The sequence below is a fragment of the Geotrypetes seraphini genome, chromosome 1 (genome assembly GCF_902459505.1).
Source record: "Geotrypetes seraphini chromosome 1, aGeoSer1.1, whole genome shotgun sequence".
Taxonomy (NCBI): Eukaryota; Metazoa; Chordata; class Amphibia; order Gymnophiona; family Dermophiidae; genus Geotrypetes; species Geotrypetes seraphini.
Window position 1 is genome coordinate 386,039,130 of NC_047084.1, and position 20,525 is coordinate 386,059,654.

The 20,525-nt window shown below is 43.6% G+C and overlaps 1 protein-coding gene across 5 annotated transcripts in view; it reads right to left on the reverse strand.

Annotated features, from left to right (window-relative positions):
- GAK (cyclin G associated kinase) overlaps positions 1 to 20,525 on the reverse strand; it is a 652,499-nt gene that overhangs the window by 487,540 nt on the left and 144,434 nt on the right. For all 5 annotated transcript variants that reach the window (XM_033916764.1, XM_033916747.1, XM_033916757.1 and 2 more), the window contains one exon: positions 19,504 to 19,629. In XM_033916764.1, the coding sequence (XP_033772655.1) occupies positions 19,504 to 19,629 (126 nt within the window). The remainder of the gene's footprint in view (positions 1 to 19,503; positions 19,630 to 20,525) is intronic.

Sequence of the window (20,525 nt, forward strand, 5' to 3'; positions counted from 1 at the left end):
ACAAAAAGTTGAGGAGCAGTTCTGTGTGGTTTGGTGCGTTCCAAGTAGAAGGCCAAAGCACGTTTACAGTCCAGAGTATGAAGAGCTGATTCTCCAGGGTGAGAATGAGGCTTTGGAAAAAACACTGGAAGTACGATGGACTGGATGAGATGAAATTCTGAGATCACCTTAGGTAGGAATTTCAGATGAGTACGAAGAACTACTTTGTCATGATGGAACACCGTGAAAGGTGGATCAACAACTAAAGCTTGCAGCTCACTGACTCGTCGAGCAGAAGTGAGGGCAATGAGATACACCACTTTCCAAGTGAGATACTTTAGATGAGCCTTATCAATTGGTTCAAATGGAGGCTTCATGAGTTGAGTAAGGACAACATTGAGGTCCCAAACCACAGGAAGCGGTTTAAGAGGAGGTTTGACATTGAAAAGTCCTTTCATGAATGTGGAAACCACCGGATGAGCAGAGAGAGGTTTCCCTTCAATAGGCTGATGGAAAGCCGCAATTGCACTGAGATGGACTCGTATAGATGTAGACTTGAAGTCAGAATTGGATAAGTGCAAAAGATAGTCCAAAACAGAAGATAAGGAGGAATGCTGAGGCTCCTTATGAGAAAAACACCATGTAGTAAATCTAGTCCATTTTTGGTGATAGCATTGTCTAGTGGTAAGCTTTCGAGAAGCTTCTGAAACGTCTCTTACAGATTGAGAAAACTGAAGAGGGGCTATGTTGAGAGGTACCAGGCTGTCAGGTGTAGAGACTGCAGGTTGGGATGAAGCAGAGATCCCTGACTCTGTGTAAGCAGAGAAGGAAAAACTGGTAGAAGGTAATAATAATAATAACAGCTTATATACCGCAATACCGTGAAGTTCTATGCGGTTTACAAAGATTAAGCAAAGGTACAAATTGATTGACTTTAAGAGGGGAGGAAGAAAGAGGGTTAATAGGACAGGAAATCCATTTTGAGGAGAGAGTGATCAATAGAACAAGTAAGGCTTCCTGCTGCTGAGTTGAAGTAGAAGGGAGTACCAGGTTTGTCTCGGCCACCGAGGAGCAATTAGAATCATGGTGGCATGATCGTTCTTCAACTTGACCAGAGTCTTGAGAATGAGAGGGAATGGAGGCAATGCATAGAGGAAAAGATTCGTCCATTCCAGAAGAAAAGCATCTGCCTCGAGGCGGTGAGTAGAGTATATCCTGGAGCAGAACTGAGGCAGTTTGTAGTTGTGGGGAGCTGCAAAGAGGTCTATCTGTGGCGTTTCCCACTGTGAAAAAATGTGATGAAGAGGCGAGGAATGGAGAGTCCATTCGTGAGGTTGCAGGAGACGACTCAAGTTGTCCGCCAAGCAATTCTTTGCCCCTTGAATGTAGACAGCTTTGAGGAAGGTGTTGTGGCGGATTTCCCAGTCCCAAACCTCCAGAGCTTCTTGACAAAAGGAGGCAGACCTTGTCCCTCCCTGTTTGTTGACATAATACATGGCGACTTGGTTGTCCGTGCGAATGAGGACTACTGTGTCGTGAAGGAGATGTTGAAAAGCATGGAGAGTTTTGAGGATCGCTCTGAGTTCCAACTGATTGATATGACACTGACAATCCGTATTGGTCCAGAGGCCTTGAGTACGGAGACCATCGAGATGAGCGCCCCAAGCGTAGGTCGAAGAGTCTGTCGTGAGGACCTTCCGATGAGGGGGTGGTTGAAAAAGCAAGCCTCTAGAAAGATTGGAAGAGAGCATCCATCAACGGAGAGACTGCTTCAAAGAAGGGGTGACTGTGAAGTGTCGAGAAAGAGAATTGCAAACCTGCGTCCATTGAGATGCCAGGGTCCACTGAGGAATTCTGAGGTGAAGTCTGGCAAAAGGAGTCACGTGTACTGTGGAGGACATGTGACCCAGAAGTACCATCATGTGTCTCGCTGAGATGGAAGAGCAGGAAGACACTGTGTGACACAGTTGAAGAAGAGCTTCCAGACGTTGTTGCGGAAGAAATGCTCTGAGTTGGACAGTGTCCAGAACAGCTCCAATGAATTGTAGATTCTGTGAGGGCTGAAGTTGAGATTTGGGAAAGTTGATTTCAAATCCCAAACTTTGTAGGAACCAGGTAGTCCGTTGGGTCGCTACAATAACCCCTTGAGATGTGGAATGTTTGATGAGCCAGTCGTCGAGGTAAAGAAATACCCGAAGACCATGATTTCTTAAAGCTGCTGCTACCACCACCAGGCACTTGGTGAACACTCTGGGAGATGAGGCCAGGCCGAAGGGCAGAACTCTGTACTGATAATGCAGATTCCCCACCCGAAATCTGAGGTATTGATGGGAGGCCGGATGAATGGGAATATGAGGGTAGGCCTCCTTGAGATCCAGAGAGCATAACCAGTTGTTCTGCTCGAGAAGGGGATAAAGAGATGCCAGGGACAATTTTTTATTTTATTTTTTTTAACTAAAAGAAAATAAACAAAATAAAACAGCGATTCGTGAAGAAAAAACACCAACCGGGGCTGAGAGAAGGCAAAAAGTGAACAAAGTTTAACACAGCGAGTCAAAGACGGACTTCTCAGCTCCGCGGAAAACTGAGGAGACGTGCCCTGTGCTGGGCGGGAAGGCACTCGCGCATGCGTGGTGCAGGCGACTCGAAACTTCGAGTTTCTTCAAGCAAGTCTGCTTGTGAGGCGTCCGCATCCAGGCTCCGTCGGATGACGTCACCCATATGTGAGAAAACCTGCCTGATTGGCCTGGGATAATCCAAATATACAAATTATTTAAAGCCAAGAGGGAGATGTTAGAAGTACTTATCACAGAGGTAGAAATCCTTTCCACCATTAAAAATCTAAAATCGGGGAAGGCTCCAGGCTTGGATGATATTTTGGGGCAACTGTCATCCGATTTAGGGGCATTGGACACGCTCTCAGAAGAATTGGTCAAACAACAGGCTAGAACTGCTTGCCATTCGATTGGCTGAGATGAAATTGCAGAAGACTCTCAAAGGTGACGTGGTCAGTGTTTTCTCCAATACTACATTGGTGGCTTATGTTAATTGCCATGTAGGCACTAAAAGTGCATCTCTATCTGGAAGCCCGCATGCTTTTACACTGGATGGATCATCATCTTCAGTTGCGCATGTCATGGGTGTGGACAGTGTTAAAGCTGACTGCCTCAGCAGTCAGACCTTGAATCCAGGAGAGTGGATGCTGTTGACGGCGTCATTTCAGGCCATTGTCCAGTGCTGGGATTCTCCATATGTCAACCTCATGGCGAATGTAGAAAACAGGAAAGTAGACAGGTTCTTTACTCAAAGATTTGAGCCTGGAAGCAGGGGTCTAGATGCTCTAGTCCAGCTGTGGCCTCAGGGACTTCTGTTGTAAGTCTTTCCTTCCTGGCTCATGATAGGCCACATCCTTCAATGGATTGAAACTCATCAGATCTGATGCATCTTTGCACATGCGAACATGTCTGGTTACAAGTGCATCCAGACCTCCTTTCACAGAGTCCAGTATACATGGAGGATCCGGATTGTTTTGCTCTTACGATATAATGTGAAGCATTAAAGCACAAAGGTTATTCAGAAGTGCTCATTACCAGACTTCTCAGGTCTAAGAAGTCAACCACAGTATCTGCTTACACTAAAGTGCGGAAATCTTTCCAGCATTGGTGTGCCCAAGAATGTGTCGAGCTGTTTTTCAGCTCTGGGTTTAGTGGTGGTAGCTTTTCTGCAAGCCAGCCTTGATGTTGCTTCCCTTCTGATTCAAGTGGTAGGGCTCTCTTGTTTCGGGGTTCAGAACCGTAACCTACGCTGGCATCTCATGCAGACTTTGCCAGATTTTTGAAGGATGCTCTCTGCATCAGACCACCAATCAAACCACCATTCCCTTCGTGAGATTTTAATGTGGTTATGCTAATTCTCACCAGAGCTCCATTCGAGCTGCTGGAGTAAGCATCCCTCTTGGACTTGACGATAAAGACAGTTTTTCAGGTAGTGGTGACCTCAGCGAGACAAGTCTCAGAGCTCCAGGCCTTCTTGTAGAGAGCCTTTTCCAGTAGATATGTTTGTCATTCTGAACCCCCGCCTTGTCCTTCATGTGCCTACCTATGGTCTCATTCTGTTTATTCTTCTCCAAATATGCATCTTAGATGCCAGTCAGCCCTTTGGGCCCTGAAGAATGCTGTATAATAATAATAATAATAATAACAGCTTATATACCGCAATACCGTGAAGTTCTATGCGCAACTGTTTAAGGAATGGAAAAGGTCACAAACGGATAAAAACTGGAACAAGCACAAACAACATCAATGCAGGTGCCATAAGGCGGTATAAGGGGCCAAAAGAGACTATGAGGAAAAAATAGCCAAGGAGGCGAAGAACTTCAAGCCGTTATTTCGATATATTAAGGGGAAACGACCTTCGAAAGAAGCGGTGGGACTGTTGGATGACATAGAAACATAGACATAGACGGCAGATAAGGGCCACGGCCCATCTAGTCTGCCCACCCCAATGACCCTCCCCTACCTTTCTCTGTGAATAGATCCCACTTGTCTATCCCATTTGGCCTTAAAATCAGGCACGCTGCAGGCCTCAATAACCTGAAGTGGAAGACTATTCCAGCAATCAACCACCCTTTCAGCGAAAAAGAATTTCCTGGTGTCCCCATGCAGTTTCCCGCCCCTGATTTTCCACGGATGCCCCCTTGTTGCCGCGGGACCCTTGAAAAAGAAGATATCTTCTTCCACCTCGATGGCCCGTGAGATACTTGAATGTCTAGATCATGTCACCCCTCTCTCTGCATTCCTCGAGTGAGTACATCTGCAACTTATCCAGCCGTTCCTCGTACGGGAGATCCTTGAGTCCCGAGACCATCCGGGACCATTCTCTGGACCGACTCCAGTCTCAGCACATCCTTACGGTAATGCGGCCTCCAGAATTGCACACAGTATTCCAGGTGGGGCCTCACCATGGATCTATACAATGGCATAATGACTTCAGGCTTATGGCTGACAAAACTCCTGTGTATGCAACCTATGATTTGTCTTGCCTTGGATGAAGCTTGCTCCACTTGATTGGCAGTCTTCATGTTCTCACTGATGATCACCCCTAAGTCTCGTTCTGCTTCAGTTCTTGTTAGGATCTCGCCATTAAGGGTGTAAGTCTTTCATGGATTTTGGCTGCCCAGGTGCATGACTTTGCATTTTTTGGCATTGAAGCTGAGTTGCCAGGACCTAGACCAGCGCTCCAGTAGGAGTAGGTCGTGCATCATGTTGTCGAACATTGAATTTATGTCTGTTGTGCTTTTGCCCACTACATTGCTTAGTTTGGTGTTTGGCGGCATCGGCAAATAATGTTATTTTACCTCGCAGCCCTTCTGTCAAGTCTCTTATAAAGATGTTGAATAAGATCAGGCCCAGGACTGAGCCCTGCGGCACTCCACTGATTTACCTCCATAATTTCGAAGGGGGTGCCGTTCACCACTACCCTCTGACGCCTACCTCCAAGCCAGTTCCCAACCCATTTCGCCCAATCCTATAGAACTCATCTTGCTCAGCAACCTGCGGTGTGGTACGCTATCAAATGCTTTACTAAAGTCCAGGTATACGATGTCCAGGGACTCCCCAACATCCAGCTTCCCCGTCACCCAGTCAAAGAAGCTGATCAGGTTGGATTGGCAGGATCTCCCCTTAGTAAATCCATGTTGACGGGGATCCCGTAGATCACAGGTGTCAAAGTCGGTCCTCGAGGGCCAGAATCCAGTCGGGTTTTCAGGATTTCCCCAATGAATATGCATGAGATCTATGTGCATGCACTGCTTTCAATGCATATTCATTGGGGAAATCCTGAAAACCCGACTGGATTACGGCCCTCGAGGAGGGACTTTGACACCCCTGCCGTAGATTCTCCTCATTCAGGATCGTATCCAATTGGCATTTGATTAGCGTTTCCATTAGTTTGTACACTAATGATGTGAGACTCGCCGGTCTGTAGTTTGCTGTCTCCATCTTGGAGCCTTTCTTGTGGAGTGGAATGACGTTAGCCGTCTTCCAGTCCAACGTGACGTTACCCGTACTAAGGGAGAGACTGAAGAGCGCGGATAGCGGTTCCGCCAAGACATCACACAACTCCCTGAGCACCCATGTTGTATGTTTGTTATGTCTCAGTGGGGATGTTCCCGCATGAACTACTTGGACACCTTTAGCATTATTCGTATGTTTTGTACTTTCCCTAGACCCAGAGTTATAACGTGCACCTATCCCGGACTCCCCAGACCCAGAACTACAGTGTGTTCCTATCCCAGACTCGGAAATGTGTGTACCCTGTGGGGGTATTCCCGCTTGGGCTACTTGAACTCCTTTAGTACAATTTGCAATGTGTGTTCTCTCGCTGGACCCAGAATTACAATGTGTACTCCCTCTAGACCCAGAATTACAATGTGTACTCCCCTTAGACCCAGAATTACAATGTGACCCAGAATTATGTGAGCCAACCCCAGACTCGAAAGTGTGTATAATCTCCCCTAACCCAGATCAGTGTTTACTTACCTTAGTCTCAAAAAGTATTGGCAGCTTAGCACGCCAGGTAGGTTGTTTGTGCCCATACCCTCCCCCAACTTACCTAGTTTAAAGCCCTGTGTAGTAGGCGGGCTAGACGGTGTCCAAGGACGTTCTTCCCTCTTCTGGTCAGGTGTAACCCGTCTGGTCCCTGTAGTCCTTGCAATGCCTCTCCATGGTGCAAGAACCCAAAGTTTATGACCATGGAATAAAGGGAGCGCTAAAAGAGGACAAAACAATTCCAACAAACTAAACACATTTTTTGCGTCTGTATTTACTGAAGATGTACACAGCATACTGGAACCCATTAAGCTATATGCTAGAAATGAAGATGAAAAGCTGACAGCATTGACGGTCAGTCTAGAGGAGGTGTATAGGCAGATTGATAGGCTTAAGAGCGATAAATCCCCGGGACCGGATGGCATCCATCCGAGGGTCATCAAGGAACTGAAAGGGACTATAGCTGAACTGCTTCAACTAACAGCCAATTTGTCGATCAAATCGGGAAAGATTCCGGAAGACTGGAAGGTGGCAAATGTTACACTGATCTTCAAGAAAGGTTCGAGGGGAGATCCGGGAAACTACATACCGGTGAGTCTGACCTTGGTATCGGGAAAGATGGTAGAGTCGCTGATAAAGGACCGCATCATTGATCACCTTGATGGACATGGGCTGATGAGGACTAGTCAGCACGGTTTTAGCAAAGGCAGATTGTGTTTGACAAACTTGCTGCACTTCTTTGAGGGAGTAAACAGATAGACAAAGGCGACCCGATCGACATTGTATATCTGGATTTTCAGAAGACGTTCGACAAGGTTCCGCATGAACGACTACTTCGGAAAATTGCGAGCCATGGAGTCGAGGGTGAAATACGTGGATTAAAAACTGGCTGGATCATAGGAAACAGAGAGTGGGGGTAAATGGACAATACTCATACTGGAAGAGCGTCACCAGTGGGGTGCCACAGGGCTCGGTGCTTGGACCCGTGCTCTTCAACATCTTTATAAATGATGTAGACATTGGTAGGACGAGTGAGGTGATTAAATTTGCAGACGATACAAAGTTATTCAGAGTAGTGAAGACACAGAGGGATTGCGAAGATCTGCAATGTGACATAATCAGGCTCAAGGAATGGGCATCAACATGGCAGATGAGGTTCAACATGGATAAGTGTAAAGTGATGCATGTAGGTAACAAAAATCTCATGAATGAATACAGGATGTCCAGGGCAGTATTTGGAGAGACCTCCCAGGAAAGGGACTTGGGAGTTCTGATCGACAAGTTGATGAAGCCGTCCACGCAATGTGCGGCTGTGACAAAAAGGGCACACAGAATGCTAGGAATGATAAATAAGGGGATCCCTCAGCTGGAGTACTGTGTCCAGTACTGGTCGCCGTACATGAAGAAGGAAACGGTACTACTCGAAAGGGTCCAGAGAAGAGCAACTAAGATGGTTAAGGGGCTGAAGGAGTTGCCGTACAGTGAAAGATTAGAGAAACTGGGCCTTTTATTAATAATAATAATAACAGCTTATATACCGCAATACTGTGAAGTTCTATGCGGTTTACAAAGATTAAGCAAAGGTACAAATTGATTGACTTTAAGAGGGGAGGAAGAAAGAGGGTTAATAGGACAGGAAATCCATTTTTGAGGAGAGAGTGATCAATAGAACAAGTTAATCGCTATAGAGGGGAGAGAGAAGAGAGGATCAGTTGTCTAGATACTTTAGGAACAGGTGTGTTTTCAGACGTTTCCTAAATTCCTCATAAGTAATGGGCGAAACCAATTGTTCTAGATCTTTACCCCATGATGCTGCTTGGTGCAAGAGAAGATGTTCATGGTGTTTTTTCAGTTTACAACTGGGGGGGAAATAAAGTTGGAATGTGAGCTTCTCTTGTGTCTGTTGGCTGAGAAGACGAAAAGGTCAGTTATATATTTAGGGGCAAGTCCGTGTAGTGCTTTGAAGCAGAAGCAGGCAAATTTAAACTTTACGCGCGCCTCCATTGGCAGCCAATGCAGCTGCCGGTAGTAGGGTGTCACGTGGTCAAACTTCCTCGGCCCAAAGATCAGTTTGACCGCTGCATTTTGCATCAATTGTAAACGCTGCATGTTCTTTTGGGAAATTGCTAAATAGGCAATGTTACAGTAGTCAAGTAGACTCAGTACAAGGATTGGACTAGGGTTCTGAATGCCACTGTATCGAAATAAGCTTTAATGAATCTGAGTTTCCAGAGAGTGAAAAATCCCTTTCTGATCAAGGAGTCCACCTGGTCTCTCATGGTTAGGCACTGATCCAGTTACACCTAGTATCTTTATGGTAGGTTGGATAGGGTAATTAAGATTATTGATCCATAGTGGTGATTTGGTGTCAAGCGGATGTGGCGAAGCAATGAAGAAAGTTGTCTTTTCTGAATTAAGTTTGAGCCTAAAGGTTGTCATCCAGTGCTCCATCACGTTTATGGCTTCTGAAGCTTTAGGAATAGTTTCAGAGATAGAATAAACGAATGGGATGATGATCGTAAAATCATCTGCATAACTAAATAGTTTTATCCCTAACTGGGTTAGCTGCGTGTCTAGTGAGGACATGTAGACATTGAAGAGCAATGGCGATAGTGGAGACCCTTGTGGCACACCGGATGGATTGCTCCAGGTATCTGAAAGTTCATAATTAAAACGTACTTGATAAGTGCGGGACATAAGGAAGCCACGGAACCAATTCAGCACCTCGTCCCTGATACCAATGGCGTCTAGGCACTGCAGCAGTTTCCCGTGGTCTACTAGATCAAAGGCAGAACTCATATCGAATTGCATAACCAGGGCATTAAGGCCCTTACTAAACAGTAGGCGCAGATTTTCTAAAATAGCCGCAATTACTGTCTCAGTACTGAATAACGGTCTAAAACCGGATTGAGTTTCATGTAGGAGAGAGAACTGATCCAGATAATCCATCAGTTGGGTGTGTACCAATCCCTCCATAATTTTTACAATAAACGGAATGGATGCTACTGGTCTGTAGTTGGATATTATAGCTGAAGATTCTTTTTGATTTTTTAGAATTGGGGTTATTATTATGTGACCATTATTAGAGAGGAACTTCCCAGTTTTTAGGTTATGAGCCAAATAGTGCATCAACGATAGTTTAAATACTAAAGGTGCCGCTTTCATGATTTCTGGGGGGCATGAGTCCAGAACGCAATAGGATTTAGAGTATTTGTTATATAGTCTGTTGTAATTGTTCCACTCTAAATCTTGAAAGGAGCTCCAGATCATGTCTGCCGGTGTATCATTTCCTTGGGTGATAGGTATCGGATGATCACTAGGGTCGTTTGTTGAACAATGAATTCTAAGGTTTTTAATTTTCGAATCAAAGTGTAGTGCTAAGTCATTTGCAGAGGGTAACTTATAGTTGTGTGTGGGTGTGGTGTAGCGAGCAGTGTCAAATAAATTTGTGATCAGGTTGAATAGCTCTTTTGTATTTGATTCCTTGTGAACAATTACAAGATGAGTTGATTTTAATTGAGTAGAATGCTTTACGTTTGTCTTTTATCATTTGTTTGTAGATTTTTATGTTAGCTCTCCATTTGTTACGGTCTGTTAGTTCTCCTGTATTTTTCCAAGTTCTTTCTAGTTGTCTAGCTAGTTGTTTCAGTTTTAGAAGTTCGGTGTCAAACCATTTGTTATATTTATTTGCATTGCTTTTGCTATTGCGTATAGGGGTGATCCCAGAAATTGATTCCTTCTTCTATCTCTGATTGCAATTCATATTGTGACCAGAAATCTATTGGATTAATATAGCCTCTGGTGTGATGTTCTCTTTTTATTATTGGGCGTGTTTTAGATTTAGAATAAGACCAGATTAGCTTGAAATAATAAGTAAAATGATCAGACCAGATATCATGACACCAGGTGCCTTTACGTATAGAGATGGCAGGGTTTGGGATTTTGTGGACATGGCTACCATATCTAACTGATGGCCTTTTTCATGTGTTTGTGTGGGTAGAGGGAGGTTGTAATTGAGTAGGGATAGAAAGTTTTTAAACTCTTTCGCGTTTGTATTGTCCTCTTCATCTAGGTGTAAGTTTATGTCTCCTGCGATGATACTGTAAGAAGAATCGAGTGAATTGTTTAGGACAAATGCACAGAAGTCTTCTTTGGCTTTTGGCCAGCTTTTTGGTGGGACATAGAATAATATGCATGATAGGGATTCTTCTAGATGACGGTTGCTAATTTTACAGGCTAGAATTTCTAGTTGGTCGCTCATTTTGGAATCTAATAGTTTGAACTCAAATCCATCTCCTCCTTTTTTAACCACGCGGTTTAGCGTAAGGATTTTAAAATTGTCTGGTAGGAGGTCAATTATTATTGGATCATCTTCCGATAGTAACCATGTTTCAGTTAGCAAAAGGCAGGCTATTTGCTTGTTAATGATCCAATCATTAATTAGGAAGGCTTTATTCCTGACAGATCTAGTATTAAGGTATGCACAGGGGACAGATGTGGGTGTGATAAATTTGGTAGCGGTATTGGTTTTGATGGGTTTTACTTGCCTTATTCTTTTTTTAAGGGTTCGTTGGTGTCTTCTTTTATTTGAGATAGCAATAATGTGATTTGTTATGCTTTCTTGTGGAATAGAGATGTGTAAAAGTGAGAGATCCGGGTAGTTGATTGATTGTGATTGTGGGTGGAGGGAGTTAACATCTTTGATGTTACCAATTAGCACACAGATCAGGAAAATCAGGAGGAGATTCATGTTTGCAGGATATGGTATTTCTTCCTAGCACAAAAGTGTAATGGTTTCCCTGTAAATTCTTGAGTTATTGTTTGTATGGTTGTTGACTGGATTGGTGTAGGGTTTGAAGGTGGTCCAAAGGGATATAGATCTTAAGCAGTTCTACGACAAGTCTCTAGTAATTACACATGCAGCTATCAGTTACTCATGCATTTAACAGCTATTTGTGTCTCTAATGATTAACATATGCCTCAAAAATTCCTAAGTAGTCCTAATTCAAGACTACACCAATTACACATACATCTAGTGGTTAAATTTTCATCTAGCAATTGTATGACTCTGATGGTAACATATGCCTAGCAGTTACATATGCAGGCAGGCAGTTCTTAATCGCAGGATCGGGTCGATGGGCTCTCTGTAGTGGCGATGGCTGATCCCGCTGCTTGGAAATAAAAAGCAGGTAGTTATTGGGCGGAGCACAGATACTCGGCAGGATCGGGTCGATGGTCTCCCGATAGTGGTGGCTGATTCCTCTGCTTGTTTTTAAAAGAAAGCAGGCAGTTGATTTTCCCCAGCGGACTGCGGGGGGGGGGGCGGAGCTCAGACACCCGGCAGGATCGGGTTGATGGGCTCCCGATAGTGGTGGCTGGTCCCTCTGCTTGTTTTTAAAAGAAAGCAGGCAGTTGATTCTCCCCAACGGACTGCGGGGGGGGGGGGGGGGGGGGGGGGAGCTCAGACACCCGGCAGGATCGGGTTGATGGACTCCCGATAGTGGTGGCTGGTCCCTCTGCTTGTTTTTAAAAAGAAAGCAGGCAGTTGATTCTCCCCAGCGGATAATCTTTTCTCCTTCAAACAGAGGAGATGAGAGGGATCATGATCGAAACATTCAAGGTACTGAATGTAATAGTACTAATTGTAACATTTTTTCCATTCATTTTTCATATATATACACACACACACACACAATATAATCATATTAACAACACATAGGGCTCCTTTTACAAAGTAATGCTAGTGATTTTAATGCACGCACCGGATTAGCACACGCTAGCCAGAAATCTACTGCCTGCTCAAAAGGAGGCAGTAGCGGCTAGCGTGTGTGGCAATTTAGCGCGGCTTTGTAAAAGGAGCCCATAATGGTTAACCACAAAATTAAAATACTCAAAGCACACTGTATGCTTTTCAACATTCATTCCTACCAGAAAACAGATAACCCCATACAAATGCAGGACCAAAAACTGAAAGTACTAATATTTACAAACAAACCTAAGATACAAGACTCTGCACGCAGTACAAACCCAGAGGGAAAGAAACAAATGCATTTCTTCCTGATCAGATAGCAGATGTAAACCAATCACTAAATTGAAAAATAAAATCATTCCCCCTACCATTGTTTTCTCCCTCCCTCCATGCTGTGCCTTGCCTTCTGGCCTGCCCCCTGGTGTTATCTTCGGGCCGGTCCACGGTGCGGTCAACGCGGCGTCTTCAGGCCGGCTCCCTGAGTGCTGCATTGCACAAAGCTGTGGGTAGCGGCTCCTCGTGTGTGTTCCGCGCCTCATCTGGAAGCCTTCCCTCTGATGTTGCAATGTCAGAGAGAAGGCTTCCAGTTCAGGCACAGGACGCGTGTAGGAGCCTCTTCCCATGGCTTTGTGCACTGAAGCACTAAGGGAGCCGGCCCGAAGACGCCACATTGATCGCACCGTGGACCGGCGGCTGCAGAACACTGTCTTGGGCCCGATGGAGGTGTCAGCCCTGTGGACCGGTAGAAAATTTCTGCAGACCGGCACCAGTCCACGAACCGGCGGTTGAAGAACACTGTACTAGAGAATTATGTTGTAGTTGAGGCCTGTCAAATCCAGCACAAAACTATATTCTGTATAAAGTGTCCAATTTACATTAAGCTACTAGGACAGGTAATGGGGTCTCCTATTTCTTAAAAAGGGCTTCCTTCATGAGTTTGTGTAATGGCACTTTGAAACAATCCTCATGCCGATTATAATCTAAGGCACACATGTCCAACAGGTAGATTGCAATCTATCTGTAGATCGCGGAGGGGTCAGAGATAAATTGCCAGCCCCACTTAGCTCCATCTCTCGAGCTCCTCGCCCCATTGCTAGGATAGAGCTTGTGCCGGCAGGTTGTCTGCCGAGGGCTTGCAGCTGCTGATGATCCTTTGCCTGTCTTTTTTCCCTGTCTGCGGGTGTATTAGGGGCGCTTGTTGTTTTTGTGCCAATAGTTTGTGTGTACCCCAGGGGGCCACTGTCCGTGCCCTACGACGATACACCAGGCCTAGCATCATATCTGGTCTCTTGCCTCTCAGAATCACTCATTCCTGCCCCCGCCCCAACAACCCTTAGAAGTATGTTATATACCAGGCGATATCCATTCGCCCGGGCTTTACCTGAATGCACTTACCGTATTTGTTGTGTTGTGTGCTGGTCGTTGGTTGCTTTATAGTTCGCTTTCATTAAACGTTTTTGGGCAGACACAATAAAGTGTCAAGAATTTGGTGATTTTGGCGGATTTTTCCAGTTTTGTTCTAATTTGCCTATGCCTTGCCTTCAAATTGGTTCAAACCACTATGACTTTTGCTTGCCTCTGCAATTTTATTTTGCCTAGCCTTTGCGTTGATTCTACACGGTGTACAGAATTTATTAGATCGCGTGTGGTGGTATTTGAACTTGTTTGGCGGTATTTGATTTTATCTGGTTTGCTGGACAGGTATTTTGAGTTTTTTAAATAATTACTTGTTGGTATTTAATTATTGGTGCCAGTATGATAAATTCTTATTTTTACTTTTAGAACGGCATGTGTGGTTTTGGCATCTCCAGTCCTTGTATTGCACATCATCCAGAGGTCTTCAGTTTCTCTTGATCTTTAATACTTTGAGACAGTGACAGTTTTGGATCAGATTCAGCCAGTGTTTATACTAATTTAGCAGATTTTGCCTTCTTACATCCAGTCACCCCAGTATAACGAAGATGAGTGTTCCAAAGAAGAGCAAAACCTACCACTTTCATGATGAATTGGAAATGTACTACTTATTCATCATGGTGAAAGACAAGTGTTGCTGTCTAATTTGTTAATGTCCCAGTATCCTTGCCCAAAAAGGGCATTCTGGAGCGTCATTATAAGGCTCTGCATAGCAATAAGTTTGATGCTGATTTTCCACCCAAAAGTGAAATTTGTAAATTGAAGCTCAAAGAACTTAAATCGAAATTGGCTACTCGGTCAATGCAACCATAGCATCCTTCAAGGTCAGCAACCTGAGCGCAAAGAAATGTAAACCTTTAACTTAAGGGGAATTTGTAAAAGATTGTTTTCTTGAAGCAGCTGACAATCTTTTTGAAGGATTTAAAAATAAGAAAGAGATCATAGCTGCTATTCAAGATGTACAATTGTCAAGAAGCACCGTCGTGATTTGAATAGAAAAGATGTGTGGAGACACATCTGAACAATTATTGGAGGAAATTTCAAATTGAGTTGCTTTCTCACTTCAACTGGATGATTTTTGAAGACTTCAGTGTTAAAGAAGAGCTACTTGGAATGATTTATTTAAAAGGGAGAACTACCAGTCAGGAAATATTCAGTTCTTTCCATTCTTTTGTGTCAAAGTATAATCTTCCATTGCATAGACTTGTTTCCATTACTACTGATGGAGCAAGAGCAATGACAGGTGAGGTTAAAGGTTTCATAGCCTTCTGTAGACAGAATGACGACATCCCAGATTTCCTTTCTTACCACTGCATCATTCACCAGCAAGTTTAGGCAAGCAAGAGACTCAATATAAAAACTGTCATGGCCATCACTTTCAAAATTGTAAATTCAGTTCATGGAAGATCACTTCAAAGATGGCTTTTCAATCTTACTCTTGATGAAGGGGCAGTGGAAATCATTTTAAACACAGATGTAAGGTGGCTAAGTAGGCACAAATTTCTGCAGAGATTTTGTGATTTACTGAATTAAATAAGAAGTTTTTTGAAGGAGAGTGGAGATGACCAAGCAGAGTTGGAAGATGAGGAATGGTTATGTGATCTGGCATTTCTCGCTGACTTTACAGGCAAACTAAGTGATATGAACCTTGAACAACAAGGTAAAAACAAATGCATTGGCGAGATGATGAGTACAGTTTCATCCTACAAGAGCAAATTTGAGCTAATGATGACTAACCTTGCAAACAACACTTTTGATCATTTTCCTAATACTCAGGACTATCTGGGACAATATCCAAATTTTGTTTTTCAGAACAAGAAGTATGTGACAGAAACCTGTTCTGTTATCTAAGAATTTGAAAATTGATTCTGTGACTTCCAAAAAATTGGAACAATTGTGGAATACTAGTCATACCCATTCAAAGTAGATGTAGACATTGGTAAAGGGGATGGAACTCCTCTCGTATGAGGAAAGACTAAAACGGTTAGGGATCTTGGAACGGTTAGGGCAGCTTGGAAAAGAGACGGCTGAGGGAAGATATGATTGAAGTCTACAAAATCCGGAGTGGAGTAGAACAGGTATAAGTGGATCGATTTTTCACTCCATCAAAAATTACAAAGACTAGGGGACACTCAAAGTTACAGGGAGATACTTTTAAAACCAATAGGAGGAATTTATTTTTCACTCATAGAATAGTTAAGCTCTGGAACGCGTTGCCAGAGGATGTGGTAAGTATGGATAGCATAGCTGGTTTTAAGAAAGGTTTGGACAAGTTTCTGGAGGAAAAGTCCATAGTCTATTAATGAGAAAGACATGGGGGAAGCCATTGCTTGCCCTGGATCGGTAGAGTGGAATATTGCTACTCCTTGGGTTTTGGCCAGGTACTAGTGACCTGGATTGGCCACCGTGACCCAGTAAGGCTATTCTTATGTTCTTAATTCGGTGAAAAGGCCCAATCCGCAAACATGATAGGGCTCTGACGAGGTACATGTGCCGGGGCAAGAGTCTCCAGTTTCAGAACACAGGCTTTTTGCACCAGACTCCAGGATGACCTCTGGATGAGATTTTCTTTGAAAGGCACAGACCCAGGCCATCTCCCCAGCCCAAGATTACTCAGAGGAAGTAAAGTCCAAAGCTCCCGCACCCTCCTCCACCACGCTACCACATGCAGTACACAATCACTGATCCAGCACCAATCCGGTGCAATCAGTCAACATTCAACAGATTAGGGGCTGGGTAGTCCATCCCAAATGATTTTGTGCCAAATCAAGGGGTTTTGAGGCAGAAATAAAAGTTAGAAAAAAGATTGATTTTTAAAATCCAAGAAGGCCGCAGTCACTAATTTGTGCCAAAAACAGCAAAAAGACAAAAAATTTAAAATATTAGCAATTTGGGGGCTGGGGAGGTGGGGGACCTCATCTATATCCTCAGAAACTGTGAAAAATGATTATAGAATTGTTTTAGAAGCTACCCCTATCAAAATTGGGAAATAGGGAAAGGCTGTTTACACTTTACATAGTATGAACACAATGTGATGCTCCGAGAGACTATCATGAAACAAACAGGAACAAAAAGGATGCGGAAATATGCCCAATATTCTGAGGTTTAAAAGATATTAAGGCAAGTTGCTGGAGAAAAACATAAGAACATAAGAAATGCCTCTGCTGGGTCAGACCCGAGGTCCATCTTGCCCAGCAGTCCGCTCACGCGGTGGCCCAACAGGTCCAGGACCTGTGCAGTAATCCTCTATCTATACCCCTCTATCCCCTTTTCCAGTAGGAAATTGTCCAATCCCTTCTTAAACCCCATTACCGTACTCTGTCCTATAACATCTTCTGGAAGCGCATTCCAGGTGTCCACCACACGTTGGGTAAAAAAGAACATCCTAGTATTTGTTTTGAATCTGTCCCCTAACAACTTTTCCGAGTGGCCTCTTGTTCTTTTATATTTTGAAAGTTTGAAGAATCTGTCCCTCTCAACTCTCTCTATGCCCATCATGATCTTATAAGTCTCTATCATATCCCCTCTAAGTCTCCTCTTCTCCAGGGAAAAGAGACCCAGCTTCTCCAATCTTTCAGCGTATGACAGGTTTTCCATACCTTTTATCAGACGTGTCGCTCTCCTCTGAACCCTCTCAAAAAGTAAAGTTAGGACTTAAACATAAATAGCCTGATTCTAAAAAGTGGCTGTAGGCTTCATATCCTGGGTAGGACTAATTTGTTGAGTGCCCCCCTAGCTACACAAATCCACTGGGACCCCTGCCCCCATCATGTCCGGCACCACCCCCATTTTCTTATTTACTTCCTTATTTCCACTTTATTTCTTTTATTTTAAAATTAAAAACAAACAAAAAAGATTACCAAACCAGTGCATAGTTTTTCTTCTATGCAACCTCCAAACATCTCTGAACAAATCCCCCCCTTCTTTCCTAGAGAAAGAGATCTTCAACTGGCAGGGCTTTATATTTTGCGTTTGGGTAGGAGGCATGGGGCATGTCGGGAAGAAAATGTAGTAGCCGTCATTTTATTGGACTAATACATTTCTCAATTAGCTTTCAGAGGTTAAAACCTCTTTCTTCAGGTCAGTAAACTATACTGCTGTTACAGTATCCCTGTCCTGACCTGAGGAAAGGAGTTATGGTCTCTGAATTAATAAAAAAATGTATTAAAATTATTCAAATAAACAGGATCACCTTATTTCCATTTTCTATTAAAAACGATTATCAACATAGTTGCAATAATATTTTATCCTAAAGCAAATAGAAATAAATAAATAAACCAAATATAATTTTTTTTCTACCTTTGTTGTCTGGTTTCTGCTTTCCTCATTTTCTTATCATTCTCTTCCTTCCATCCACTGTCTGACCTCTCTCTGCCTCTTCCATCCACTGTCTGATTTCTCTTTCTATGCCTCTTCCATAAACTGTCTGCCTCTCCCTTCCATCACTCTGGCATCCATCATCTTCTCTGTTCCCCTCATTGTCTGGCATCTCTCTTTCCCTCCCCCATGTGGTTTTTAGCATCTCTGTCTTCTCATTTCCTCCACTCAGATCTGATATCTCTGTCTCCTTCCATGTTCTTTGGCATCTCTTTCTCCTCTCTCTTCCCTATCCTTCTCTGGTCTTCCTTCTCTATTTTCTGCCTCCATCTAAATTAAATTCTTTCTTACTCTTCAGTCTTCAGTTTTCCTCTTTTCACTGTCTACTCACAGCTTGCCATCCCTTTCCTTCACCCCTCCACTATCTCACTAACTCTATCTTCTTTCCCCCCAACCATATGCCCTATTTCTTTATCCCCTCTTTCCATCCAATATGTATTTCCATTCAGTATGTGTTCTGTTTCTCCATTCAGCATTTTCTCCATTCAGTATGTGTTCTTCCATTCAGCATTTGTTCTCCCCTCTCGTCTCAACTGACATCCATTTGCCCTCTTCTCTCTCTCCATTCTCCCCACTTCCATCATCTGCCCTCTTCACTCTCTCCCTTAAGATTTCCCCACTTCCATCATCTGCCCGACTGCCACCTTCTGTCTCCCTCCACCCCAGCCCCATCTCCCTCCCTACCCCTCACCTTCGCAGGTCACCACTACAACACTTACTCACCTTTCCGATTTATTTTTATTTTTTCAAACGGCGATGGGCTCGGGGCCCAGGGCCCAGGCATCAAAGGCATCAAGTAAGATCGGCAATGGCAACCGTTATCTTGCAAGCGGTGCTGCTGCTCAGCCAGAGCTTCCCTCTGATGCAAACTGCCCAGGCAGAAACAGGAAGCTGCAAAATAACGGTTGCCGCCGATGCCAGGGGGGGTGCACGCCGTGTTGCCGATCTTACTTTCCTGAAGTTGCTGTCGATGCCGGGGGGAGGGCCCGTCACCGTATGGGAAAAAAAAAAATTGCTTAGTCATCTGTTTGCCCTCTTTCAGCAAGCCTCCCTGACAAGTTTGGGCCCTAGGCAACTGCCTACTGGGCCCATGAACTAATCAGGATGCACTTTTAAAAAAAAGAAAAGTCAATGGAGTGAAGGACACCTACAATGTAGGCCTTGTTTGTGCACATATGGAGACGTCTAGGCACACCTATGGGTGCCTAAGGTCAGTGTAGGCGTGGTTTACCTTGGAAGTGGCCTTAGGAATCCGTAGGCTAGCCTAGGCACGAGTTGGACACCTTAAACATAGGCCTGCAAAATGCTGGCCTACATTTAAGGTGTCTGTAGAAGAAAATATGGCGCCTACTAGTTATTGACATGCTGTAGGTGCCTGTTTTACAGGTGCTTACTGTGGTAGGCGTCATTTCTAGAATCAGGCCCAAAATGTCTTACCTCATCCTCAACAGTTGCTCTCTTTTGTGCAGACCAGCTATAGTCAGGATAGTATGCTATCGTAGTAGCACTGCCAAAATCACAGAGCTTTATAGTTCCTTGGTTACTAATCAGCAAGTTTTCTACCTGCATAAGAAAGAAAAACATGTTTTGATTGAGATGGTTTCATTTAATAAATTGTGTTTCCTAATGCACACCAAAGTGATTTATGATACATATGCCTTGAGGCTTTTTCTCCACCCGTTTTCTATGAATGTAGATCTTTATGGTTTAACCCACTGCTGGTGAGTAACATTGCTGAAGCCTTTTGGGTTTTTTTTGTTACTACTTTGTGGTTCTTGAGAAACATTTAAATACCTACATAATGTAAATGCACATGAGTCGAGTTTCTTTCATTTGAAAGGAAACTGCAATGAGAGGGCATAGGATGAAGTTAAGAGGTGATAGGCTCCAGCATAATCTAAGGAAATACTTTTTTTTACAGAAAGTGTGGTAGATGCATGGAACAATCTCCCGAAAGAGGTGCTGGAGACAGAGACTGTGTCTGAATTAAAGATGGCCTGGGATAGGCAAGTGGAATCTCTCGGAGAGAGAAAGAGATAATGGTTACTACGGATGGGCAGACTAAATGAGACATTTGGTCTTTATCTGCCATCATGTTTCTATGTTTCTATTTAGTTTCTTACAAGAAGGATATTAATAGACTACAGCTTGTTCAGAATACAGCAGTTAAATGTATCTTTAACTTGAGAAAAAGTCTGATAATGTGACAATTATCGGATGTTACATTGGCTCCCCATAGAAGCAAGGATACTTTTTAAAATGGGCTGTGTTTATTATATTGTATGGCCTTATGCCAACTTATCTCATCAATCATTTTAAATTCCCAGACAAAAAGCCAACATTATGTAAACTTACTAAATTTACAAACAATTTTTTCATAGCTTATCAGGTGGGTTCTTGGGACAAAAGTTTCAGCAAGAGGGCACTCAAAAAAATTGAAGGGAGACAGATTCAGAACA